The sequence below is a fragment of the Lynx canadensis genome, chromosome E3 (assembly GCF_007474595.2).
Source record: "Lynx canadensis isolate LIC74 chromosome E3, mLynCan4.pri.v2, whole genome shotgun sequence".
In the NCBI taxonomy this organism is placed as follows: domain Eukaryota; kingdom Metazoa; phylum Chordata; class Mammalia; order Carnivora; family Felidae; genus Lynx; species Lynx canadensis.
This window is the reverse complement of record NC_044318.1, coordinates 17621808-17648706: the sequence shown is the minus strand read 5'-3', so window position 1 is coordinate 17648706 and position 26899 is coordinate 17621808. Positions and strand designations below refer to the sequence as shown.

General features: G+C 51.2%; 1 protein-coding gene and 1 non-coding gene across 2 annotated transcripts; one reads left to right on the top strand and one right to left on the bottom strand.

Annotated features, from left to right (window-relative positions):
- The first annotated feature begins 1336 nt into the window (after positions 1–1336).
- On the top strand, positions 1337–1418 carry TRNAL-UAG. Its single transcript has one exon. It is a non-coding gene; the product is annotated as a tRNA-Leu (tRNA).
- A 5801-nt stretch (positions 1419–7219) lies between these two features.
- On the bottom strand, positions 7220–26899 carry SDR42E2 (short chain dehydrogenase/reductase family 42E, member 2). The gene is made up of 12 exons (XM_030301037.1): positions 26846–26899; positions 23832–24653; positions 23255–23350; positions 21690–21747; positions 20847–20965; positions 20138–20213; positions 16011–16093; positions 14289–14426; positions 13683–13748; positions 11575–11638; positions 10144–10217; positions 7220–7657 (listed from the first exon to the last, which is right to left on the bottom strand). The coding sequence occupies exons 2-12, from the start codon at positions 24615–24617 to the stop codon at positions 7418–7420; spliced, it is 1800 nt and encodes a 599-aa protein (XP_030156897.1). The 5' UTR covers positions 24618–24653; positions 26846–26899; the 3' UTR covers positions 7220–7417.

Here is a 26899-nt window from a genome sequence, read left to right as displayed (position 1 = left end):
AGAGAATCCGTGTGCTTACATTTAACAGCTTCTAGTTCATTCCTTGGTTTGCGGCTGTATCACTGGGACCTCTGTTTGTGTCTGCACGTCTCCTGCTCTAATTCCTACGTCTCTCTTCTAAAGACCCTTGTGATTACCTTGGGCCCATGTGGATAATCCAGAACAGTCTCCCTACCTGAAGATCCTTAATTTAATCACACCAACAAAGTCCCTTTTGTCCCATAAAGTAACATACTCACAGGTTCTGGGGATTTGGATGTGGACGTCTTTGGTGGGTGGAGGAATTATTCAGCTTACCACACCCACCTGTCTAGCTTTACTGTAGTTTTGTTATTTTCCTTAAATATGCAAGGAAATGGAGAAGTCTATGTGTAGGTAAAATTCGAAAAAAGTGGACTAACTAAAAGCATCTGAGACTCCTGAGCAAGGAGGAAGGGGGATTGAACTTGCAGATGTCAAAGGAGACTTGAATCTTACTTACAGCTTAGTTCAGTTTATTTTTTATTTAAGAATATTTGAAGCAAATACACAAAACGTTAACTAATTACGGATGACGGCAAATGGAAGTTTGCTATGTACTTATGTATTATGTATTTGATCTGTACTTATTGCATTAAAAACAAAAAAACACTGAAAGAACCTACATAGAAGAACACTGGGGTTTTGGGAGGCTGGAGAATACTGGCTCTGCCTGGGGCAGCTGAGACAAGTTACTTCGTCTCTCTGCGAGTCAGTTTCTCCCTCTCTAAGATGTGGCCAAGAATTATGATTGAGGGAGACCAACATACAAATAATCTGTAACAATATTCATTGACATTGTAACGACATTCACCTAGACCGGTGATTCTTACCTCGCAATGGCAGGGACCAGGCCATGGGGCCACCTGGGATTGCAGAGATGACGTGGAATAGGGCTGGGAAGTCCGCAGGATGGGGACCTGGCCGGCTTCTGTGCATAGCAGGGTTCCGCGCGGGACCCCCCAGCCCAGCAAGGGAGGAAGCGGCAGCGCGGCACCGTCCCCTGGTGGCCGTAGACAGTATACGACGCACACGGCAAATCGAATGCGCACACGTGAGGACTGAATATTTATGTTTAACACTCAGGAACTCTTCTTTCCCTTTAAATGTGGCATTCTGACCATAGTTATTGCTGTCAATCATATAAATACTGTGATTCCAAAGCCCCGAAAGAAGCCACAGATCAAGATACCCTCACAGGCGCAGGAGAATCCAGGTTGCTATTGGGCATGCGCAAATCTAAGAGGGCGGGGTCACAGAGTGTGAGACACTACGTCATTAGACTAATATAGTCTCAGCGGAAAGCCTTGCGACGGGCGGTAGCGTGGCCGAGTGGTCTAAGGCGCTGGATTTAGGCTCCAGTCATTTCGATGGCGTGGGTTCGAATCCCACCGCTGCCACACCCCTTCATGGTCTCACTTTTTCTTGAACCCTTCAATTTGTTTACCATCTCCTAATCCCTCTTCCTCTTTTCTCCTTTATGACTGTTTTTACAAATGAAATGGAGAGCAAGCGGGAAAAGCAAGAAACTGCAGCCCAGGCACTGCCTTTCCCTAGCCCAGTACACAAACCCACCAATCCTGCTATCTGAAAAACAAAAACAGAAGCGTCTCCTTATGTCCAAGGGGAAAGCATCTGAAATAACTTTAATAGTTCCCAACAGACTGCCTACATCTCTAATGCTTCCAGGGGTGGCCAGAGTGAGCAGGCCGCTTTACCCCTTAAGGACAAAGGTTAGGTGGGGGTGATTTTAATTATGACCTGAGTTGGGAGGTTCCCTTCCCCGCACGCTCTGTATCCTATGGAGAGCTCCGGCTGACTCCACAAACCTCTGTTGGTAGAAAAGGTGTCAGGTGGCCCTGTGGAAAGGTTGAGATTTCACGGGGCCTGCCCCACGTGTGCTATCAACCTTGAAGTTCCAGCTTCATTGATCCACCCCCTATTTGGCCTTCACGCTTGGTTCAGGGGCCCCTTGTTTGTTTGTTTGTTTGCTTGTTTATTCAATAACTATGAAGGGCCTACTATGTGCAAGAAACCAAGTTCGTCTTGAGGCTACAGAGCACACAGGCAGATAAGCTTCTCATCAGCTTTCCAGCTGTGGTAATTTCATTAATTACACCTGTGCGGAGTGTTACGCAGGGCACAACATGCTCACCTGGCTCAGGGTCAACCTAGGATGTGTCATTTCCCTGGGACTTGAAATTGAGAGATTAGGTATGTGAAGTTGGGAGAGAGGAGCTCAGGAAGAGGAATCAGATTGTGGAAAATCCTGGTGGCAATCAAGAGCCTGGTGAGTTTGAGATGCTTTGAAGGCAATTCAGGGCAGCTGAGCAGAGAGCGGCAGGGACTAATGGCAAGAGATGAGGCTGAGTGTTAGGCAAGCAGGGTCATGAATGCTAGGCTAAGGCCCTGAACTTGGTCCTGAGGGCAGTGAGAAATCATCAAAAGGTTTTAAGATGGAGGGTGGCATGTTCCAATTTTCGGTTTAGAAAGTTCCTTCTGGCAGCAGGAACGGGAGGTTCCATTCAAAGCCTACTTCAGTTGTCTAGGAGAAAGGAGAGTGGCTTGCAGCATGGTTGTGACAGTGTGTAGGACAGAGAGATGTTTTGGAAGTGAGTCTGACCAGACTCACTGAAGAAGGTATGAAGAAGAAGGACATGTCAAAGTGATGACCAGGTTTTGGACTTGAGCCACTGGATGGTGGCTCTGGTGGTGCCTCTTCTTTCCCTCGGAGGGAATATAGGATGAAGAGGAATTTGTGTAAAGATACTTTCAGCTTGATTCACAATGAGCGTGAGATGTGGGACATGGGCTTGAGGAGGAGGTTGGACATAGAAGTCTGGAGGTCAAGAGAACACTCTAAACAAATGATACAGACTTGGGAGGCAGTGGAATAGACGTATTTGCTCAGGAAGAGTGCACAGGGGCAGTAGAGGGGCCAAGACAGAGTCCTGAGGAACATCATCTTAAATAGAGGGCAGTAGGAGGGGTGCCTGGGCGCCTCAGTCAGTTAAGCACGGAGTTTGGCTCAGGTCATGATCTTGTGGTCCGTGAGTTTGAGTCCCGCGTCGGGCTCTGTGCTGACAGCTCGGAGCCTGGAGCCTGCTTCAGATTCTGTGTCTCCTTCTCTCTCTGCCCCTCTCCCGCTCACACTCTGTCTCTCTCTCAAAAATAAATAATAAAACATTTTTTAAAAATGGGGGACAGGGGGCACCTGGGTGGCTCAGTCGGTTGGGCGGCCGACTTCGGCTCAGGTCATGATCTCGCGGTTTGTGAGTTCGAGCCCCGCGTCAGGCTCTGTGCTGACAGCTCAGAGCCTGGAGGCTGTTTCGGATTCTGTGTCTCCCTCTCTCTGACCCTCCCCCATTCATGCTCTGTCTCTCTCTCTATCTCAAAAATAAATAAACGTTAAAAAATTTTTTTTAAAAAAATGGGGGACAGAAGAGAGGAGACAAAGAAGGACTGGTCAGAGACATAGGTGGAAAACAGGTGTGGTGTCACATAAGCCAAAAAGAGTATTGCAAACAGGAAGTAGCCAACCATGTTGAACACTGCTAAGAGGCTTGGCAAGATAAAGACTAAAAAATATCCATTGGACTTATGATTTATGGACAAGGTCATTGACCCTGATTAAAGGCATATTGAATGAGTTGAAGAGAAGAAACAGAAACATATGTGTGGACAACTGAACACAAATTTTGATTTTGAGGAGGAAAGCCGTAGGAGCACTAGTGAGAGAGGAAATGGGGAGTTAAGTGAGGATATTTTTCAGATGAGAGAGACTGGAGGATAATTTTTATTTGTTTTTTAGTAAACCCTACAGCCAACATGGGGCTGGAACTCAGGTCCCTGAGATCATGCTCTTTCCACTGAGTCAGCCAGACACCCTGAAACTGGGGGGATATTTTAGACACCTGGCCTTGCATCTACAACAGGGAATAGTTTCACCGATGATTTTTTTTTTAAGTTTATTTATTTTGAGGGAGAGAGAGACAGCGTGCTTGGGAGGGGCAGAGAGAGAGAGGAGAGAGAATCCCAAGCAGGCTCTGCACACTGCAGAGCCTGATGTGGGGTTCGAACTCACAAAATGTGAGACCGTGACCTGAGCCAAAATCAAGAGTCAGATAAATGCCTAACCAACTGAGCCACCCAGGCACCCCTTCAGGGTATAGTTTCAGCACTCACAGTGGAAAGCTCATGGATTTACCTTTGATGATCCATTCTGATTGGCTGCTCACACTGCCAGCTCTATTTTCTGCATTCATGTTGCTTTTGCTCAGTGTTTCCAAGTAGGCTAGGCCCTCCTACCTCTCTCAGAACCTCATGCATGGAGGGCTGGTTATCTGAGCTGCCTCTAAAATCCTCACAGGAACTCTGTCTGTTGGGTGCAGGTGCTACCTCCTTTTCCTTTGGGTGAAAACACGAAAGGAGGGAAGGTTTCTTGGCATAGTGACCCACACAGCCCCCAGGCCCAGGGTGTAGATGTTCAGAGCCTCAGGAAACAGATGACTTAGAGAAATGGAGAGAACGAAGGAATTGATTTTCCTTTTGTTTTCTGAAAGCTGTTTTGGCAGTAGACAAAAGGTGTAGAAGATTATGCGAACAGTGAAAGTCTGTTTTCCTGGCTCTGGGAACAGATTTCTCAGGATTGATAGAGGAAAGTCAAAGAAGAAGGAGGTGAGTTTAGATGCAAATATGTTACTGAGAAGAAAGGGAGCCCAAGGGCTGCCAGCCCCAAATGGCCTGAGGTAGATACCAGAGCTCAAACTAAGCCGTGAGATGGCTGAGGTGCAGAAGAGCAGAAATAACCATGGGCGTTGGGCCAGTGGGCCTTGGACAGCGCCTCCAAATTACTTCAGCTGCAGAGGAGTAACCCCCACCCTTTTTAGTTAGACACCCCCCCAGATTCCTCATCTGTAAAATGGGAATGATAAAACCTACTGTAAGGGTAGCCCTAAGAATTAAATAAGAGCATACAGGGATGCCTGGGTGGCTCAGTCGGTTGAGCGCCCGACTTTGGCTCAGGTCATGAGCTCACAGCTTGTGAGTTGGAGCCCCGCGTTGGGGTCTGTGCTGACAGCTCAGAGCCTGGATCCTGCTTTGGATTCTGTGCCTCCCTCTCTCTCTGCCCCAACCCACTCGCATTCTGTCTCTGTCTCCCTCAAAAATAACATCAAAAAAAATGAAAAGAAAAGAATTAAATAAGGGCATACAGATGAAAGCCCTTTCAAACTGTCAAGCATCAAAACAGACATAAAGGATTATTACTGAGCTTTGAAAAATTATATGCACACAAGCAGTTCAACCTATCAAAGAGGAGCATACAATTTTTAACTGCTTCACAAACTTTCTTAATTGTTCAGCAGAGAGGGATACACTGGGGATGGTCATGTTGGCTCTAATACATTCGTTCCCCTCCACCACAAGTTTTGTTAGGCTTGTGATGGTTTTCTTCTCTGCCAGTATCCATTGTTTGATGGGCCAGTTCCACTTGTACACATTATGATATATACATGGATATATTTAAACACTGATATCTTGATACAATCAATACCAAGACAATGTGGAAGGGGGCACTGTTTCTGTGGAGAGCAAGGCTGGATTACGAAGTTTTGTGAGTTTAAACATTAAAGATTCTGGTGATCACCACTGCTCCCTTATTAATATATGGAAGAAATAGGGGCACCTGGGTGGCTCAGTTGGTTAAGCATCCAACTTCAGCTCAGGTCATGATGTCACAGTTCCTGAGTTCTAGCCCCACGTCGGGCTCTGTGCTGACAGCTCAGAGCCTGGAGCCTGCTGTGGATTCTGTGTCTCCCTCTCTCTCTCCCCCTCCCCTTCTCATGCTCTGTCTCTCTCTCCCTCTCTCAAAAATAAATAAGCATTAAAAACATTAAAAATACATATATGGAAGAAATACCAAATTATAAAGTATGCCCAAAATAAGTTCTAATTCTTCCCATTACAATTATATTGGTACTTTTTCAAAAGGCCCAATTCTTTAAAAAATTATTTTTGGGGATATAATTTACATAGAATATTAGCTTCAGGTGTACAACATGATTTGATATATGTATACACTGTGAAGTGAGCACAATATCCAGTTAACATCTGTCACTACATATAGTTATAATTTTTTCTTGTGATAAAAACTTTAAGTTTTTTGTTTGTTTGTTTGTTTTGAAAGAGAGAGCGATAGAGTGAGCAGGGTAGGGGCAGAGAGAGAGAGAGAATCCCAAGCAAGCTCCGTGTTATCAGCATAGAGCCCAACATGGTGCTCACACTCACAAACCGTGAGATCTTGACCTGAACTGAAATCAAGGGTGAGACACTTAATCAACCAAGCCACCCTGTGTTCCTTGTGGTGAAAACTTTGAAGATCTACTCTCTTAACAACCTTCACATATATAATATAGTATTATTAACCATAGTAACCATTATATCACCATAACTCATTTATCTTATAACTGGAAGTTTGTATCTTTTGACCACCTTAAAAAGTTTTGTTTTGTTTTAGATCTTTTCTGACACAGAAGCCTGTGCTTATTATCAGCCCCAGACTCATAAACTGGAAACCCAAAAGGCCAGGTCTGGCTAGGCAGAAGCCTGGGTCTCCGGTGTCCCTCCAACCCTGGCTACCATCACACAGGGAGAAGTGCATGACTGAATGAAACCAAAACATCAAGGTAGCAGATCAAAAGCAATTCTCCTAGAATCGGTCTATTCCAAGATCCCAAGACTGTCTCAGGACAAGCAGAAAGGAACTTGGGCAGTGAGGACGGTCCAATGTCTCTAGAGAGGCAACAGCTGCAAATGCCACCCCCGCCAGCACTTAGCCGCTAGAGATGACTCCGGCCAGGCCCTAAGCGCCCACCTAGGAGGCGTGGCTGGGGAGGGGGTGGAGCCAGAGAGGGAGAGGGCGGGGCTAGGCAGAATTACAAGCAGGAGAGGGGAGGGACCGGATCCAGAAGGAGGAACAAGGCCAGTCCCGGAAGGAGAAACCAAGGGGAAGGCTCAGTCCTACCGGTAGGGCCAGAAACAGGGCGGAACCAAAGCAGGGGAGAATCCGGGGTCGGGCTAGGTCTGGGCAGAGCAGAGGGAGAAAGCCTAGAAGGCGGAGGAGGCCTTACGGCTACCTCCTCGGTAACCCCGCCAGGCCAGGCCTGAAGCCTGGGCGACCCAGAGGGCGGGGCCAGGGCGGGGCCGTGGCTCAAGAGGAGGAGCAGAGGCGTGCCCAAGCCGGGGGGGGGGGGCGGGGGGGCAGGGCAGGGACGGAGTCAAGACCCAGCGGGTGGGCCCAAGCCCAGGGGGCGGGGTGTGGCCGGGGCAGTGGTTCGGGGGCGGGTCCAAGCCCAGAAGGTGAAGCTGGGTAAGAGGAGGCAGTGGCCAGTGGCGCAGGTCAGACATTGGACGGCTGCAGGCCTACGAGATGTAGGGCCAGGGCGAGCAGCCCGAGCAGCAGCAGCAGCCCGAGCAGCAACCGTAGGAGTGTTCGCGCGGTGGAGCCGCGGGACCGCCGGCTCGTAGACCTCACGTATTCCTCGACGACGTCGGCGAAGCGGAACTTGTCTGGCGCGTAGCCAAGCTGGGCGCGGGCCTTGGCGATCTGGAAGGTGTGCGTCACGGCCACGCTGCGCACCTGCGGGGGGGGGGGGTAGCAGAGTGGCGGGCCCATGAGGGTGGGAAACACATTCCAACTTGTGTTACCCACAGGGAAGAGAGGGCAGGGGGTTTCCCTTCCTTCGCACATCAGATCCCATGTGCTGCGTCTCGCACCTCCTCAGGGAAGATTTCCTTTCTCCCTTCTCCCATTTTCCTCGAGAGCGAGGCTTCCAGGAGGCGCTTTCTGCATCTCCCCCACCCTACTGAACTTCTCAGTCCCCCCCAAAATGACGGTCCCACCTCTGCACATCCCTTACCGGGCTAGCGGCCTAGCACAGGGCTGAGAGTCAGGTTCTTGGCTATGTTCTAAAAGAAGCTGACCGCCCTGCCCGGGCCCCGGGCGCTGCTCTCCGGAAATGTCCCCAGGAAACACGCTAGGCTTCTCTGGCTACAGCCCCAGGACACAGCCTTCACACCCTCCCTGGTTAAACTTCCCTAAGAGAGGAATTCAATTATGAAGACATGATTCTCTCCAGCTTCTGGGCTGCCTGGGGCCCCATAGGCTTCAAGGGCAGTACTGACAGTTATGAATAACTGAACAGGCCCTGTGCCTGGCCTGGGCTAAATCCTTTCTAGGCCTTATCTCGTTTAATTCCCTGAGGTGGCACTAACACTGTCTCCTCTTTACAGAGGTTAGAGGACTTGCCTAGACTCACAGGGGAGCCACATTCCAGGCCCCGCACTTCCTGGCTGTGCTGGGACCGGAGAGAGGATGCCCTCCCACCTCATGTCTTCCTCTGTTGTTCCTCAGCCGGACACTTGGAGGGGGTCTGAGAGAATGGCTTGATTCTCCCATGGCACTGAAACAGCCCCTCTGGCCAAGCTGCTGGTCTTGGATACTCGTGGGAGAGGGGAGAGGCCAGTCTTGTTCCTTTTTGCCCCAGGTAGTAAGTTCAAGGCTTTGGGGGATACAGCGGGGAACTAGATCAGCAAGGTCCTGGACACAGTGCTCTCAGATCTCAGGCTTAGATGTTACCTTACTTTGGGAAGTCTCCCTAACTGCCTCAGACCTAGCTCAGGTGCCCCTTCTGTGTGCTCTGAAGTTCCTCATAATTTCCTTCAGTATAGGCCTCATACTGTGTTAGGTTTCCCGGTTGTCTTCCCCTTTGGACTGTGAGGTATTCGAGGTAAGGGCTGTGTCTTGCCTTAGTTACTCCACACAGTTCCTGGCACACAATAGGGGCTCAAAAGATGTTGAATGAATCGGACTGTAACTAGAGAGCTGGTTGGGTATGTCACAGTTTGACCAGCAGAGGGCGCCAGAGCCATAGTGCCCAGAAACTTCCTTAGCTAAGTAGGGATCCTTTGCCCCTTAGCTGAACAAGGAAACTTACAAGTGAAACAAGAAGGAGGGGAGCTAAGTCCCTTCCGCAATTCAGCAGCGACTTGGTAACTAATTTACATTAATGTGATTCCTGATTTGCTTTGAGCTTGAGATCATTTAGGTCTGGTCTGGGTTCAAATGCCAGCTCTGCTTCTTAAGTGCATGTTCATGGGCGGGTTTTTTCACCCCTGTGTGTCTCATTTCCTCTGTAAATGAAGGTAACAATCTACAATTTCGAGTAGCATTGAAAACTAAATGATATAAAGCACAACACCTGGCATATCATCACCACTCAGTAGATGGCCACTATTGTCATTATTCTCTTTCCTCTGCTAGTCTGGATAGTTCAAAGGAGAAACCACAGGGAAGTGCTTCTTGCTGTGGCCCATTCCCTATCCTCTGAGTTAAACAGCACTGAGCTTGGAGTATGAAGTCAATTCCCAAAGTGTGTGACCTTGGACAAGCACTAACTTCTCCAGTGTTCAGTTTCTTATAACGTTCAGTTTCTTATCATAAAACACCATCATAATCTCTTGCCCTTCCTAACTTAGCAGGACATCAGAGAGAATCAAATGCAGAGTGAACTGGAAGGATTTTGCAAGTAATGCCAAACACTACTATTTACAACCTGCATTAAAACATCTTCTCTTTTAAACTGTATGTACAAAGAGAAATCTGCATCATCATTTGGGAATAGTATTCTGTACACAGTAGGCACTTGTATACTTATTATTCAGTAAGCGTGAACCGTGAACCTAGAACCACCAGGTTCTGTGTGCATGTGTCTCAAGTGTCGGTGGCACTGGTGGGGAGTGTTGGCATATTCAAAAATGTGAATGTCACAGAACCTGTCTTTGGGAGCTTCCGGTCTGGCAGCGAAGATAAGCTGCTTATGAATGAATGACAGGGATGAGGGACAGGATCAGAGCTAATCACATTTCAGACCAAGAAAGCACAGCCTAAGCAAAAGCCCAGAGGCTGGGATGATTGTAAAAAGCTAGCACTAGATTTGGGCCCACAAGGAAGGTTCTGAGACCACAGACAAGGATCCAGTTATGGTGTCCAACGGGTGAGGGGTGCTGGCGGTGGGGCTGTGGTGCAGGGCACCTCCCCCCCTCCCGCCCCAGCAGCCCACCTACCTCGCTCCGGGTGAGCAGTGGTTGGACGCTGCAGATGGGCCTCAAGGCCAGGTGCACATACTCCATCACCGCAGCTGTGGGGGGAGAGAAGGGCCAGTGACCAGGGGGCCTTGCTCTGCAAGCTCTGGGGAGACCCTCGGGGACAAACGAGTTGGGGGCATTATTTGCTTTGCTAGGGGGAGTCTCTTCATTTTGCAAAATTCTCCTGTCCCTGGGTTCCTTTAGATCAGCAGTTGTCAGCTCGTGCCGGGGAGGTGGGGGTGGGGGCTTGTTTGGCTGTGAAATGTGTCACAAGTACGTTGTTATTAATATTAAAGGACTGACATTTGAAAACAAATCAGAGCAGATTCAGAGTTATCTCAAATCATGTCTCCTTCCCCCCCTCACTTCTATTCCAATGTGGTCTCTTGAGTATGAGAGAAAGAAGTTGCAACGGTGGTTCTCAACCGGACCACTTTTAAAAATGCTCATGCTTCCCCCACCCCCTTGCTCTTGCTGATGCTGATGTAATTGGTCTGGGATGCGGCTGAGGCATTTTTATGTTTTATAAGCTCCCAGGTGATTCTAATGCGCAGCCAGAGTTAAGAACTAGGGGGTTATAGTTAGCTCGCTAGGAACACTATACAGTCCTATATAACTGTCAGAACCTGTAGCTGCTCTTTCCCCAGCTGGGGGGTCAAAGAGTGTCAATCATTGTGGCAACACTGTGCGTGAGAAGTCACCCCACGTGTGGCCTAGTGGGCATAAGTTTGTAAATCCCTGCTTTAAATGTCAAGCACCCCAATGCATTTAAAATACAACAGATCTAGCTAAGATTTTCCAGGAACGCAGCTCTTCGTGTCATGAGGATCACTTGTCCCTCTCGGGCTGACCACTCCATGCCTGATGTCTGCATTCCAGCTGGAAGGAGGCCAGCAGAGGTGATGATGGGGGGTGCGGATGAGAGTAGAGACAGCTTCAGGGTGCGGAGGAAGCTCCACCTGCTCCGAGGCAGACTTCTCTTCAGCCCCAGGGCCCCCTGTCCCCCTGACTGGTGTGATGCCTTCCAAGACGGGCCACAGGACTGGGTGTGGGTTTTGAAGTCAGCCAAGCCCGGGTGTGAACCTGCCTCTCCCGCTTTCTCACCGTGGCTCCATGAGCAGGTCACTAACCTCTCAGGGCCTCAGGGGCCTCATCTTTACTTGGGTCCAATCATACCCACCTAGAAAGTAGGATAGGGTTTATTCAGGGTCAGGACTATAGCAAGGAGGTTGCCAGGCAAATGCAGATCGGGCTTGGAGCACCTGACCCCTGAGAGTGACGGTCTCCTTAGATTTTGTGCCCTCAGTGCCTCACTCGTCTCCACCTACTCCTGGCCCTGGGCTTGAAATAAGGTGATGCATGTGCACCTGGTACATGGAGGGCTTGTAATACACACACCCCTTCCCTTACCTGTTAGGTAAACCCAGGAAGTGGGCACCTGGATCCAGGGCTGGCTGTACCCTAGCTTCTCAAACTGCAAGAAAACATGGCCTGAGATGAGAAATGGTCTTTCAGGGGCTGGTGTGGAAAGGCCACATGTTCCCTTTGCCCTCTGTAGAGGTACCACCCTGCCCTCTGCCTGCCCACCCAAGAGGGCAAACCCAGCAGCCAGCCCCAACCCTGTGCCAGTCTTGAAATGGAAAGCTTTGATCTAGAAAAATCAAGCAAGGCATGGATGCATGGGTAGGTTTTTAACCTGGGATCATTCACATCATTTAGTTATTATTTCCATCTGCCTACACCCAAAGACATTCCAAGGCACTTAACGTAAAACCTAATTTTTCTAGAATTGACTTTTCTGCTATTAAGGAATAATAAAAAAAAAAAATCCGGCATGTGTGTGGAGGGTGGTAGGAGATGCATGAAGAGATAGGCTGGCACAAGATGAAGTGTTCACTTGTATAAAAACTGTCTGGGTCACAAGAAAAAACAAAAAAAACCAAAAAAATGGCAATAACAAGTGTTGGCAAAGATATGGAGGAATGGAACCCTGTTACACTGGTTTTGGAAATGTAAAATGGTGCAGCCACTTTGGAAAACAGCCTGGCAGTTCCTCAAAAGGTTAAACAGAGATACCATATGATCCAACAATTCCACTCCTAGGTAAACACCCAAGGGAAATGAAAACGTACGTCCACAAAAAATGTATATACAATCTTATTCATAATAGCCCCAAAGTCAAGAAAGCCCAACTTCTATCAACTGATGGATGGATAAACAAAATGTAGTCTATCCCTGGAATAGAATATTTTTTGGCAGTAAAAAAAAGAATGAATACTGATATGATGCAGGCTACACATGAACTTTGAACTCATGATGCTAAATGAAAGAAGCCTAACACAAAAGTTCACATACTGTACGATTCCATCTATACGAAATGTCCAGAATAGGCAAATCTATAGAAACAGAGAGTAGACTCGTGGCTGTGTAGGGCTTTGGGGTGATGGTTGCACAACTCTAAATATACTAAAAACCATTGAATTATGTGCTTTAAATAGATGAATCAAACAGTATATGCTCAATAAAGCTGTTGACATTGACATGTCTGCATGCCCCACAGATGGATCCTCCAGCAGAGGGGTTCTGGTCAACCTCTTCCAGGCAGGCCTGGCCCCAAGAAGGAGTCTGCAGGGTGCTGGGTGTGGAGGCCAGGGTTCTCGGAGGGGCTGCAGCACAGGAAGCCCTAGGGCTAACAGCTTCCTTCGACTTCAGTCTACCTTCCACTTACCCCTTACACAGCTTCATCACATAGTGTGGGGGCATCATGAGCAAACTTCCACAGGGCAAGTCGACATAAATCAGGAATCAGGGAGCAGCTGAGTGGTTCAGTCAGTTGAGCGTCTGAGTCTTGATTTCAGCTCAGGTCATGATCTTATGGTTTGGTTCATGAGATTGAGCCCCACATTGGGCTCCACACTGACAGCATGGAACCAGCTTGGGGTTCTCCCTCTCCCTCTCTCTCTCTGCCCCTAAGCCTGCTTGGGATTTTTCTCCCTCTCTCTCTCTCTCTCAATCAAAATAAATAAATAAACTTAAAAAAAATTAGGGGGCACCTGGGTGTCTCAGTCGGTTAAGCATCCAACTCTTGGTTTGGGCTCAGGTCATGATCCCAGGGTCATGGGATTGAATTCCACCTCAGGCTCCATGCTGAGTATGGAGACTGCTTGGGATTCTCTCTCTCTCTCTCTCTCTCTCTCTCTCTCTCTCTCTCTCTGCCCCTCTCCCGTGCTCTCTCTCATAAAATAATTTTTAAACATTTAAAAACAAAAAAAAAAAATCAATAATCAGACTGGGAGAGGCTAAGGCAAACCAGGAGAGTACATGGTTCCCCAAAGGGGGAGCCACAACCCAGCTCCAGCCAGTTCCAATGTTGCCCAGTGGACACTATTGCTAGAGCTGTTTTTCAATGTGAAATCTTCCGATTTTCCGGAAGTAGGAAAGGATGACAAGGAGAGGAGATGTGCAGAATCCTTTAATTCTCACTTGGGGTGGAGGCAGGTGGACATCTGGGCACCTACCAGTGGGGCCATCCACTCGAAGAGGTTGACACTCTCCCCGTCATTGATATAGTACGCCTGGCCACTCTGAGAGGGACACACAGGGAGGGGGGACAGTCAGGCATCTGCCCACCGCCTGACCCCACCCTTTCAGATGGCTAGCAGCTGCCCTGACTCCCCAGTTCTCCCGAGCAGTCATTGAGGAGTCATGGCCATTGTCTAACCCTGGGGACAGACCTGGGTAATTCCCTTGGAATTCTGAGACTGCCACACTGAAAAGCTGTGTGACCTTGGCAGAGTCACTTAACCTCTCTGTACCTAAATGGGACGAAAATAATGGGATCTCCCTCTTGGGCTATTGTGAAGAGTAAATGTGACAGCATAGGTAAAATGCTTAGCATTTGGTTACCATTAGTTCAGGATCCACAACACCTACATCACAGGGTTACCGCAAGGAGTTAGCGATGCCCTATAAAGACACCCCACCCCTGGCTTCCCTGGGCCCACAGTCCCACCGGCCATCTTGAGTTGGGGAGAAATGTGTGTGAGCCAGGAACCCCCTAGGGATGGGGCACCCCGCCTGCCGTCTGCTGGGGGGAGGTGGGGACAGCATGGCAGGAGACTCACAGCTACATAGCCCTTGGCCACGGTGAGGGCCTCGGCTGCCAACACGTGTGCCTGCACCAGATTGTGCACGTGGACCCAGTTCATCTGTGTCCCGCGGTCCCCAAATCGGAACATGAATAGTCTCTTCTTGATGTGGCTCTGGAGAGGGTGATAAACACAAACCCAAGTCTGGAGTGGCTTTGAATACCATTTATATGATGATGGCTCCCAAATTTCTAGCTCCAGGCCAGACCCAGGTCCCGACGCCTCCATGTCCTGGAGCGTGCGCCTGACCTTCTAGCTCCTGTTCACCATCCCCCCCCAGGCCCCCCACATCTTACTAGAGAGCACTCTGTGGCTCAGGCTGAAACCCTGGAGCCTCCGCTGGCCTTCCCTTCTCTCCACTCCACATCCAAGCCACCTGCAAACCCACTGGACTCAACTATTAGAATCTGCCAGAATCCAACCACTTCTCATGGCTGTGACCGCTGCCCGGCTTCTATACCTGGACACCGAAATAGCTTCCTAGCCGCTTCGGCTTCCACCCATGGTCCTTGCTGCTGTTCTCCACACAGCCAGCGGGATCCGTCTGAATTTGAAGTCAGATCCTATGTCTCCCTGCTCGGAGTCTTTCAGATGCCCACTGCCAAGTTGAAGGCCAAAGTCCTGACAACGGCTCAGGAGGCCCTTCTGACCTGGTCCCAGCTACTCTCAGACTTCATCTCCTACTAACTCCCTTGTGCACCCAGCTCCTGCCACACGGCCTCCTCCTGGAATGTGCAGCAGGCTCCCATCTCGGGGCCTGCCCCTGCCTGGAAGGTCCTCCCCTAAACACTCGTGTGGTGCACCCTGCCAGCTCCTTCAAGGTGAAGAAGCCTCAAGGTACCCCTGTCCCCTGCTCGATGAGACTCCCTGGCTGCCTGTGCGCCCAGCTCCCACACCTTGCTCCCCCGTCCTCTTTCTCCATCGTACCCGGCACCTTCGAACACTCTTTATCATTTATCATGCGTATTATCCATCTCCTCCTGTGAAAATATAAGCCCCACAAGGATAGGAATCATTGTCTGCTTTGTTCACTGATCTGTCCTGAAGCCTGGAATAGTGATCTAATTTCCAGGTTTGTACCCAAGCTGGCTGCTCTATTTGGACCACCTTCTCTCTACCACCCCATTTCCTTGGTTAATTCTTTCTTCTCTTTCCAAACAGCATAGGCATCACTACCTCCAGGAAGTCCTCCTGGACTGCCCCTACCAGGTTGTCTCTGCTGTGCTCCCACATTCTCCTTCTTTCCTCCACATAGCCCTTACCACACTGACTCTGTGACCGTGGCATCCATCTCCCTGACGTGGCTGTGAGAAATGTGAGGACAGGGCCTCCAGTCCCTCATAGCTATACTGCTGGCACCTGGCTTTCTCTGGAGAGAGGCTTTCTATATGGCAGCACGAGATGAGCCATCTGGCCATCTTTGAGCCCACATCTGAGTAGGGACAGTAGGCTCCCTCTGCCTCTTTGGGGTCATAGCTCTGTGTCTCTCCAACCTGTGCCTAACCCTGGCTGGCACACACTGAGACCTTTGTTCCTTGTGGGTCTGATAGGGGTAGGGACATCTCCCAGAACTAAGAGTCCCAGGCTCAGGACATTGCCCCAAGACTGACACAGTGACTGTAGACTGGAAGAGCCCCATCCATGCACACATCAGCCAGACTCCTCCTGTGCCTTGTGCACAGGCCTGGGTTGACATACCGCCACACGGGGCAGGTGCCTCTGCTCTTCAGGGCCATAGATCCCCGGGGGCCGGAGCACACACGTCCGCAGAGTGCCTCCTCCTAGGACACAGGGAGGGAGGTCAGGGCCTGGGGAGGGGTGGACCACAGGGAGAGACACAGACATGCTGTCCACATCTCCCGGTCCTTACCTGGATAGGTCGGCAGGGAAGACAGCCCCTTGGGCTTTCCTCATTGAATTACTTATTCTCAGTCCATCAGTCAGTCATTTAACAAACAGCGTTGAGGGGTTCCCCAACCTCTCCCCCTTGCACTGGGCCCTGGGATGGATGCTGTGGAGAACCCAAGGATGACCAAGAAATGGTCCCTGCCCTCATGATGCTCACGGGCCAGTAACAGAGGTAAGACTGAGATGCAGATATGTACGTGGCCCATGACAGTTCAGTCAGCACTTGGCAGACATAATCTCCTTTGGCTCCCCTGAGAGTCCTACTGTGCCCATTTTACAGATGCACAGAGAGACCCTCACTCTTTTGTGCCAATAGCTGTAGCTCTTTCCTTTTTCTGATCATCAGCTAGATAAGGACTCTGGTGGCTCTCAGGGAGAGCCTACTATGTGCCTGGTGCTCTGGTAAGCCAGGTTTTTTTTTTTTTTTTTAATGTCTATTTATTTATTTTTGAGAGACAGAGAGAGACAGTGTGAGTGGGAGAGGTGCAGAGAGAAAAGGAGACACAGAGTCTGAAGCAGGCTCCAGGCTCTGCGTTATCAACTCAGGGCCTGATGCGGGGCCCGAACCCATAAACTGTGATGAAGTCTGAGGATTAACCAACTGAGCCACCCAGGTGCCCCCAGGGTTTTTTCCTTCAAGGCAACCCTATGAGGTGAGAACTGTTACTATCCCTGCTTCTGGATCAAAGAACCAAGCCTCAGAGAAGGGACGCGATTTGCCTAAGGGCACACAGCTCAGCCCAGTAGAGATGAGATGGGGGACCAAAGCCCAGGTTCTGATGCTACAAACGGACTCTGTGTTTCTGCTCTCGCAGCCTTGGTCTCCTTGGAAAATGGGTGCTTTGTAAGTAGTGGTAGCGATTATACTTTTCAGGCAATCAGTGGAGAAGGGAAGAGACTGGAGTCATCAGCACAAGAGCCTGGAGGCTGTCCCCCTCACTCTCACTGCTCTGTGCCAGCAGAGTCCCCCAGACCAACAGGGAGCTTGGTCCAAAGCCCCCCAACTTCTCTGGCACGGGTCTCCCCACATTGATGGAAGCAGTAAGCGAGTCTCCTCTGGAGAAGTCTGGGGGTACAGCCTGGAGGCTGCCACAGACATATGTCTGTCAAGTCTTAAGAAACCCTACAAAAATTTCAATTTATCTCATAATCTATTTAAGATTAAAAAAAATTTTTTTTAATTACTTATTTGTAGGGGCGCCTGGGTGGCTCAGTCGGTTAAGCGTCCAACTTCAGCCCGGGTCACGATCTCGTGGTCCGTGAGTTCGAGCCCCGCGTCGGGCTCTGGGCTGATGGCTCAGAGCCTGGAGCCTGCTTCTGATTCTGTGTCTCCCTCTCTCTCTGCCCCTCCCCCGTTCATGCTCTGTCTCTCTCTGTCTCAAAAATAAATAAACGTTAAAAAAAAATTAAAAAAAAAATTACTTATTTGTAAATTATTTGACTTTCAATCCCAACCCCTGGAGATGGAACCTTCTGGAAGATGTTCCTACTCTCCTGAGGCTCAGGTTCCCCAAGGGACCGCACCCCAGTTTGGGAAGCCCCAGTGTACCTCGTCCTCTGGGACCAGAAGCCCACCTTCCTTTGGGGGTCCCTCCTCCTCTGCACAAGGTCTTAGGGGACCATCAGTCTAGATGCACCAGATGTGTCACTCTCCTCTGAGGTGGTGGCCACGGGACCCAAGCTGGGCCAGTGACATGTTCTCACCCAGGAATGTGACTCTCAGTATCACTGACACCGGGCTCTAAAATCCTCAGGGTGGGTTCACCCTGAAGAGACTGGTCACCAGCTCCTGCCACCCAGGTCCCCGGAGCTGCCCCAACCCTGTCCTTTTTGCAAGCTCTGGTGATCATTTTTCTGCAAATATATTTTCCAGAAGCTATCCCACATCCTTCCGTAGTAAGTTCCTTTTCCTCGCAAACTTTGCCAGGGCCAATGTCCTGGGTCATAGCCAAACACCCTGACTGCCTCTCCACCGATATCCTCACTTTACAATGAGGCCAGTGCAGCGGACTGAGTGGTAGCCCCAGAAAAGATATGCCCACATCCCGGAACATGTGGATATGACCTTATTTGGACGAGGGCCTTTGCAGATACAATTAAGGCTCTCAAAATGAGATCATCCTGGATTATGCTGGTGAGCCCCAAATCCAATGTCAAGTATCCCTTATAAGGGACTCACAGAGAAGAGACACATGAACCGCAAGGAATGAGTGGGGCCATAAGCTGGGAAATGATTCTCCCATAGAACCTCCTACAGGAAGTGCAGCCCAAGCCACACTTTGATCTCCAACATCTGGCTGTAAACCACAAGAGAAGACCTTTCAGTTTTAAGCCACCAAGTTTGTGGTCACTTGTCCCATCACACTGAGCTGAGATCTGCACTCTCAGGGCTCTGCTTCAGGGACCAGGGCTCTCCTTGCCGGGTTACAGGCAGAGTCTCAGGGACCAGCTTGTGCTAGCAGGGACTGGAAATCACCCAGCGTGACCACGGTTGGACTCCTGGAAGGCAGGTATCAGGTGAGCTTTTCTGTAAGCAGACTGCAGCTAATTTTAAACTCTGGGTCACCTGGGCATGGTCAGGGGAGCGGCGGGGAGGTCAGGTTGCAGCTGACATTGACTGGCGGGGCACTGGGCAGCCACGTCACGGAGGGGCAGGGCCCAGGGTATCCATGACTCCCGACCACGAAGAGCTGGGGATGCTCGTATAAATAATTCTTGTCCAAAGGATTAAGTGTCTGTTTTGCAGGCTGCTGGTCCAGCAATGGAAGGCTCCAGGCAGAAAAGACAGTTCAACCGCACAGGGTCAACCCCCTGGGAAAACACAGCCGGATGTATGTTCCCACTGGGATCAGGGGTCAAGGCCTGACAGGCCCAGGGTGCCAGGATGGAGTGGGAGGATTTTAGGGAAAAGAGCCTGTGCTCAGTGGCCTGCCCAGCTGTGGCTGCAGTGAAGCATGATGGTTCAGCTCCAGGCTCTGGTGTTAGACGCCCCCTGGAGTAGGGGTGGTGTGTTCAAATCCCACCTCTGCCACCTAATAGCCAGGTGACCTTAGCTAAGTCAGTTCAGCTCTCAGCCTTAGCCTCCTCCCCTGTAAATCTGGGGATTATAATTGCAACCAGCCCTCACTCTCCAAATCTACTTGGCTCCTGAGTTTAGATACTTAAGGTAGTAAGAGAAACCAAGTTTTCTGATTCTTTTTTAGTTTCTGAATTTCAGAAAGCAGAAAGTGATCACTTGAAGAGCAAGGGATATATCTAAATCTATCTGACTCCTGAGTTTGGAAAGCAGGGGATCCTTAGGATTCTTAGCTCATATGGATGCTGTAAAGAATTACTGAGACCTTTGCATATAAAATTAGCATGTAAGGGACACCTGGGTGGCTCAGTCGGTTAAGCATCCGACTTTGGCTCAGGTTATGATCTCACGGTTTGTGGGTTCAAGCCCTTGTCAGGCTCTGTGCTGACAGCTCAGGGCCTGGAGCCTGCTTTGGATCCTGTGTCTCCCTCTCTCTGCCCCCCCTCCCATCACTTGTGCTCTGTCTCTCTCTCTCAAAAAATAAATAAACATTAAAACATTTTTTAAAAAAGTAAAAAACATCCTTAAACTAGATCTACTCCTATGTGACAGAAGAAAGATCCACTCTTATCTGTCTCTTCCCTCACCCAAGATGTGAGCAACTTGAGGGCAGAGATTGGACGTGACTTTCTCCAGACTATGTCCCTGATGGGGTTTGGGCACATAGCAGGTGCTCAGAATTTGTGGAATGATGAATGACAGAGGCCCTGGGGAACTGTCCTTTGGAAGGAAGGTGAACCTCAGAAACATAGAAGCTGAAAGCTAGACTCGCACATATATTCTGGGAGGAGGCAGCGGGGGGCATGTGTATTTGCCCTGGGTAGGGCCCCACGACACTTACCTGGGAGAGGTGTGCCATTGGCCATGAGGGTCAACTGGTCAGCGATGGCTTTGGTTCGTGAGTAGTGGTCCATATGCTGCCAGAGGACAAGGAGAAGAGCACCACCAGGTAGGGGTCAGCGGCACTGCCCAGCCCCTCTGGGCCCAGGGCTGCCCTCCCTGCTTCAGACTACATAGGGGCTGGATTCTGGGGGCTCCCCCTGGGAAATGGCCAGCGCCCTTCTTTTCCCTTGGGGTAGGAGCCATGGGAGCAGAGTTCAGAGCAGTAACAACGACCAGAGCTCCTTCACTCGGGGAGGGTCTTGCTGGCCCCCAGCGCAAGCCCCGGGATGCAGATGCTGCGTGTGCACTGGATGAACTATTTCCATGCAGTCCTCCAGGTGTTCATGGCATTTCACACGCATCAACTCGCTGCCTGCTCTCCACACCCCACCGGGGTGGTGTTTTCACGCCCAGATGAAGAAACAGTGGCTCAAAGTGACTTGCACAAGGCCCCACAGGTAGAGAGTGGCCTGGCTGGCTCAAGGCCAAGTCTGTCTGATTTCAGAACCCCTAAAATAGGAGGCTTGTGCTACCCGGTTTTGGGGACCCCTTCTTCATGGGACTCAGCCTGAGTTGTAAAGCTGACCCTGGTTTCCACGCATCCCTACCCTTCGGGCTGTGGATCCCAGGCCCAGTGGCCCTGCCCACCTCTCCTGGAAGCCAGGTACCTTCTCCAGTGGGAAATATGGCACAGAGTCCTCATCACCCTGTTCTATGGGCTTCCCGCCGAACACGACATTGACAGTGCTGGTGTAGATGAGCCTTGGAACTCGCCGACGGACGCAAACTGCAGTGACAACGGCACACACACGCGCGTGCGCGCGCGCGCGCACACACACACACACACACACACACACACACGGGGCCAAGATGAGTAGAAGCTGGAGGAGGAGGTGCCCACTGGGACCTCCCTGGGGGAATCCACTGACCTCCACCCAGTCTTTGCCACACATCCTGGCCCCTGGGGCCCTCCCAGAATACAGAGCTGCTCAGGAGGGAAGGGGTGTGGGTCAAGTCCCTGCTCCGTGGGGCCCTGGGAGCCAGGCTGGCTCACTCCTCCTTCTCAGTATGGCTGTGGCCCCTGAGCTACCTTGCTGGGGGCAAGTCAGAAGAAAGTTTCAATTGATGGGGACATAGGAAAGAGACACTCTAGAATCAGAGAAAAGACCGGATGCAGGACAAAGAAGACATGCCCAGAGCCCCCATAAGTGGGTCTTCTATTTTGGTGCTTCAGCAACTTATTCTAACTCTTGATCCCTGAAATGTAAACTCCGCTGCCCGTGTCCCCAGACATGCTGTGGCCACACTGACCCATCCCATGCAGGGGCCTGGGCAGGTCTGCAGTTTAGGAAGGATGTGCTGCCCACAGGCCCTACACTGGGGTGGGTGGGGGCAGGGGAGGAGGGTCCCACCTCTGTCCCCCTACCCTGTCCCCAGGGCCGGGCCTGTGGCAGGAGAGGGGAGAGAAGCAGGAAACACACAGCAGGTCACACGGAGCTCGGAGCGCCTACCATTGATTACTAGTTTGGTGCCTCCAACATTTATAGACTCAATCTGCTCTTTTTGCAGCTAAAAGACAAGACGGAGGTGGGAAGTCGTGGTGCTGTCATGCCTCGTCGCTGAGGCCATAAGGCTGGGCGTAGGGTCGGGCAGGACAGGGCCTACAGAATGTCCAGCTCAGAAGCAGGGATCTGGGAGGCCCACAGGAGGTGCAGGAGCCCTGGGTACCAGTGCCCAGCTCTGTCAGCAACCCCCTGAGCGCCCCCCACCTCTGCCTGGCCCTCAGCTATCTCATCACCTCCCCTCTGGGTGGTCAGCAGGATGAAATGCACCCTATGGGAGGACTTGGTACAGTGTTTGACCCAGAAAAGGGGCTCAAAATGTTTGGGTCATTTCCTCACTATGGAAGTCTCAGTTTCCTTATCTATAAGACAGACAAGAGTAATACTGTCCATGCCCTCGCGAGGTTGGGGTGTGAAAAATAAAAACACCTTGTCTGCAGAGAGAGAGCTGCTCATGTGCCCGGGAAAGGGCGAAGCCTGTGCATCTTAATCCTTCCGACCAGACTAGGAGATGGGTTCTATCTTGATTTTTAAACTATATTTATCCTCATTGCAGTTGCTTTTAAATAGATAATACAATCACATGGTTAAAAATATCTCAAACAGGCGTGCCTGGGTGGCTCAGTTAGTTGCTTGAGTGTCTGGTTCTTGATGTCAGTTCAGGTCTTGATCTCAGGGTTATGAGTTCAAGCCCCATGTTGGGCTCTGTGCTGACAGTGCAGGGCCTGCTTGGGACTGTCTCTCTCTCTCTCTCTCTCTCTTTCTCTCGCTGTCTCTGCCCTTCTCCTACTTCCACATGCACATGTGTGCGTGTTCTCTCTCTCAAAAAAAATAAATAAACATTTAAAAAAATCACTCAAACAGTAACAAGGGTATATAGTGAAAAGGAAATGTCCTTCCCATTCCTGACTCCCAGCCTTCCTCCCCACCCCCCACAGAGGCAACCACTGTTCCTATTACAGGCCGGTGTATTTCTAGACATAATCTATACTTATTCATATCAGCACATACACACGTGTGAATATCCTAGCTTCTTTTTTATACAAACAGGAGGATATCAAACACTGTTTTTGCACCTTGGAAATTGTTCCGTTATCAACACATATTGAGTTACTTCCTTCTGTTGAATGGCTGCATAGAATTTCAATGTGGGGAGACTTTACAATTTATTTAAATAGTCCTTAACTGATGGGCATTTACTTTACTTCCTGTTTTTGTTATTTAAAACAATGCTGCAAATATACACACAGTGTGATTTCTGAGTCAAAGGGTGTCTGTTTTGATGGCTACCTACGGAGGAGGAAACAGAGGCTCAGAGAGGTTAAGTTAACTCGCCCTGGGTCACACAGCGAGAAAGTGGCAAAACTAGCATGTGGTCCCATGGATGCAAAAGGCAGGCTGGGTACAGTCTGAGTCCTTCCTGGATTAGGTGAAGGGCACGTAAAGTTGGGGGTGCACAGAGCCCGGATCTGAACCCCGCTCTAACTCCAGGTATTGTATGTTGGGGTGCTCACCTTCTCAACACCGGACATCCCATAGGATGCCACGTGGAAGACGCAGTCCACCCCTTCGAAGGCACGATACAGGGCTTCTTCATCTCGGACATCGGCCTGAAACACAGAAGGAAGAGATGGGGCTAGGAGGTTTGGGCCAAGGCAGAGATACCAACCCTGCTCCTTGCCAGCTCCCAGAGCTGGTCCCCTGACCCAGGCCGAGCACCGTGGGAGAGGCTGTGGGGCAGGATTTAGCGTATGATTCTACAGGGCATCATCGTCTTCATCATCATTGGCGGCTCCATTTATCAAGCCAATTCACAGGGGCTGTGCTCAGTGTTTTACGTGCACAGTCTCATGGCCTCCCCAGAAGACCCTCGTGAATCCTGCTTTCTATGGACGGGGACACGGAGGCCCAGACATGTGGAGCCTTGTGGCCATGGTTGCCCAGCTGGGAAATGCCAGAGTTTAAATAGTCTGATTCCAAGAGCCTGCTCTCTTCAATATCACACCACGGGTTTCACATCAGACACTGTCCCCAGACCTCCACCAGCACCCTGGGCCCCCTCACCAGTCCCCAAGATGCTCATCACCGCACCTGGATGAACTCGGTCCCCGGGGAAAGCTTCCACTGTGGTCGGCGGAGGTCGAGCAGGATGACAGAAGTGCCACTCTTGGCCAGGCTAGAACCCAGGCTAAAGCCCAGGTAGCCTCCTCCTCCAGTCACCAGAACCTTCTGCCTAGGGGCCTGCATGGGTGTGGCCTGAGTCTTCTGCTGTGGTGCTAGTGTTGGGGCTGTCTCTGGCTCACTGGGTTTGGGCCCAATTCCAGAACCCTGTCTGGGCCCAGGCTCTACCCCTGGCCCAGGTAACGGTGCAGCTCCTGGCCTAGGTACTGGCCCGGGTACTGACCTAGCTCCTGACCCAGGCCCCAGACCTGGCTTAGGTCCTGAAGCAGCACCAGGCTCCGGCCTAGGTCTGGATACAGCACCAGACCCTGGTCCAGGTCCCGGAACAGCACTAGACTCTGGTGCAGGTAGGGACACAGCACCATGCATTGGTCTGGGTCCTGAAATAGCACCAGGCCCTGGTCCAGGTTCTAGAACCACACCAGGCCCTGGTCCAGGTCTGGTCACAGCACCAAGCCCTGGTCCAGGTTCTAGAACCACACCAGGCCCCGGCCCAGGTCCTGACACAGCCCCAGGCCCTGGCCCAGGCCCCAGAACAGTAGTAGGCCCTGAAACTGCACCAGGCCCTGGGCCAGGCCCTGACTCAGACCCCAGGCCTGAGACTCCTCCCCAGGCCCGGCAGACGGGGCAGCTCTTCTCGCCCTGGCCTGCAGCTCTGCAGGCCTCTGGGGAGGAGCCTGCTGGATTGGGCTTCATTCTCTACTGAGCCATGCAGACCCAGCATCTGTCCACCTGTAGAGAAAAATAGAAGAAAGAACATTCTAGAGTTGTCTTAAGTCATGTGGATTATCAGACTAAGGGGAACTCTTGGGGGTGCTTAGAGACCCCTTTCAGAATTTTGAGAACTTTCAAGGTGGTTGCTGCCTCCCTTGTGTTTTACAGCTGGGGAAATTGAGGCCCAAAGTCACATTGCATGGCTGAGGTTTACACCAAGCATTCCTCACTTCTCTACCAGTTCCTTAAAATCCCCATTCCCATGCAGTACCAGAGGAAGGCAGAGTAAATCATGCCCAGAGGAACCCCAGCAGACTGGAGGTGACCGCTTCTGACTGGGAAGATGGGGAGGGTTTCCTGGAGAAAGAGATAGAAGGAAGAGGAGGAAGAGGAGAGAAGGGGAAATAAAGGGAAGAGATGAGGAGGAGGAATCCCCATGGGGTCTATAAGGGCTCTGTGCTTGGGAACCTGCACGGAAGAGCTGCACCACCCCCACCCTGAATCTGCAGCTCCTGGTTCTCCCAGGTGCCCCAGCAGTGCAGGTGGCTGGCAGTACAGGTCTGCCCAAGCCCTCTGCTGGCTTCAGGGTCAGGTCGGTGAACCGCGGGGTCCAGCACTGAGGATCCTGTCGTCCTGACTCCAGACTTAAAGTGACCCAGCTTCAGTCACTGTCACCATCTTCATCCCACCCCCCCCCCCCCATCTCCTGCTCTACCTGAGGCTAAGGCAGCACCAGGGGCCAGGTGATCATCGTCACCATAATAATAGCAGTGACCATATACCGTGGGTCAACTGTTTGCCAGGCCCTGTGGATACAGAGGCAGGTGTCTCTGCTCTGCATGATGCCTACTGGCTGTAAAAAAAAAAAAAAAAAAAAAAAAAAAAAGGACGGGCACAGGGCACCTGGGTGTCTCAGTTGGTTAAGAGCCTGACTTTTGATTTCGACTCAGGTCATGATCTCACGGTTCGTGAGTTCGAGTCCAGCGTTGGGCTTCCCTCTCTCCTTCTATCTCTGCCCCTCCCCTGCTCATGCTCTATCTCTCTCTCACTCTCCCTCTCTCAAAATAAGTAAAATAAACATAAAAAAAAAAAAGAATGAGCACAACCGAGTGACTGAGTGATGAGCCCCATGGTTGTCGCTGGGAGTGTCAAGGGGCAGGGGCCCTGACAGATATAGGGGCTGTACCTTTTGGTCTCCCCCTTATCACTGCCCTGCTCTCCAAAGTTCTAGGTCAGGGACACAGTCACATGCTGTATAAACACTGGCACTCATGGGTTTAAGAGTGAGGAGACATCCCAAATCTGAGTCATCACTGGGGATGAGTTTAATTCCCCAGTGGGGATGCAGCCCCAGAGTGGAGCCCTTCTCTGCCTAGGACTCTGTTCTAGGGACTGGAGCTTTCTATCCTATGGGGATGTGTGTGTGTGTGTGTGTGTGTGTGTGTGTGTGTGTGAGAGAGAGAGAGAGAGAGAGAGAGAGAGAGACAGAGAGACAGAGAGACAGAGAGACAGACTGGGTGAATTCCTTACAACCTCCCTGTACCTCAGTATCTACAGCTGTAAAATGGACCCAAATAACCCTGGCTGCTCTACCTCACCAGGTGATCGTGAAAACGCAGATGCCGGAGCCCTTGGCAAACCACTGGAAAGCATGCTCCAGTAGGGCTTTGCTCACAGCAGCGTCCCCAGCACCTAGAACAGGGCTGGCGCCAAGCAGGTGGTAAGTAGCTGCTGACTGCATGAAACCACCGGGAGCTGTTCTGCATCTGGGAGTGTTGCGGCCAAGCACCTGCTGAGCGCAGCCAGGGCGGCATTTAATTCTCCTGGCAGTCCCGTGCAGTACAGGATGCCGCTCCCATCACCCAGCGATGAAAACTGAGGCTCAGAGAACATTCGCTAACTTTGATGGAGTCTCAGTAAATGGGTCGGCCTGGGTCCAGGTCCCTGGGGGCCCAAAGTGGAGTTTGGTGCAAGCAACTGGGGAAGGGGCGCCAGGGACCCACCCCGGCCTCAGCGCGTCCCGGAGGCGGGCAGGAGCAGGTGCCCCTCGCCCCCCCCCCCCCGCCTCCACTCCGAGAGCAGCCCCAGCCCCGGCCCCGGCAGCTCGGGCGTGTCCTCGGCCCCCCGCCCCGTTCCCCGTCCCAGGGTCCCCAGCTGTCCCCACCCGCACCCCTACCCCCCAGCTCCCGCCAGCGCCCGGCTGCGCTCACCCGGCTGGGCTCCCGCGGCGCTACGTGCTCCCGGCGCTGAGCCCACCTTCTCCG

What these genes read in the sequence shown, in the direction of transcription:
- SDR42E2 (XM_030301037.1), bottom strand. Translation starts at nt 24,617, where the DNA reads ATGAAGCCCAATCCAGCAGGCTCCTCCCCAGAGGCCTGCAGAGCTGCA. An exon ending in GGCACCTGCCCCGTGTGGCG is followed by an intron (nt 14,427 to 16,010) that starts GTATGTCAACCC and finishes CACCCTCTCCAG; the next exon opens with AGCCACATCAAGAAGAGACT. An exon ending in TGGCCAAGGGCTATGTAGCT is followed by an intron (nt 13,749 to 14,288) that starts GTGAGTCTCCTG and finishes TGTCCCTCTCAG; the next exon opens with AGTGGCCAGGCGTACTATAT.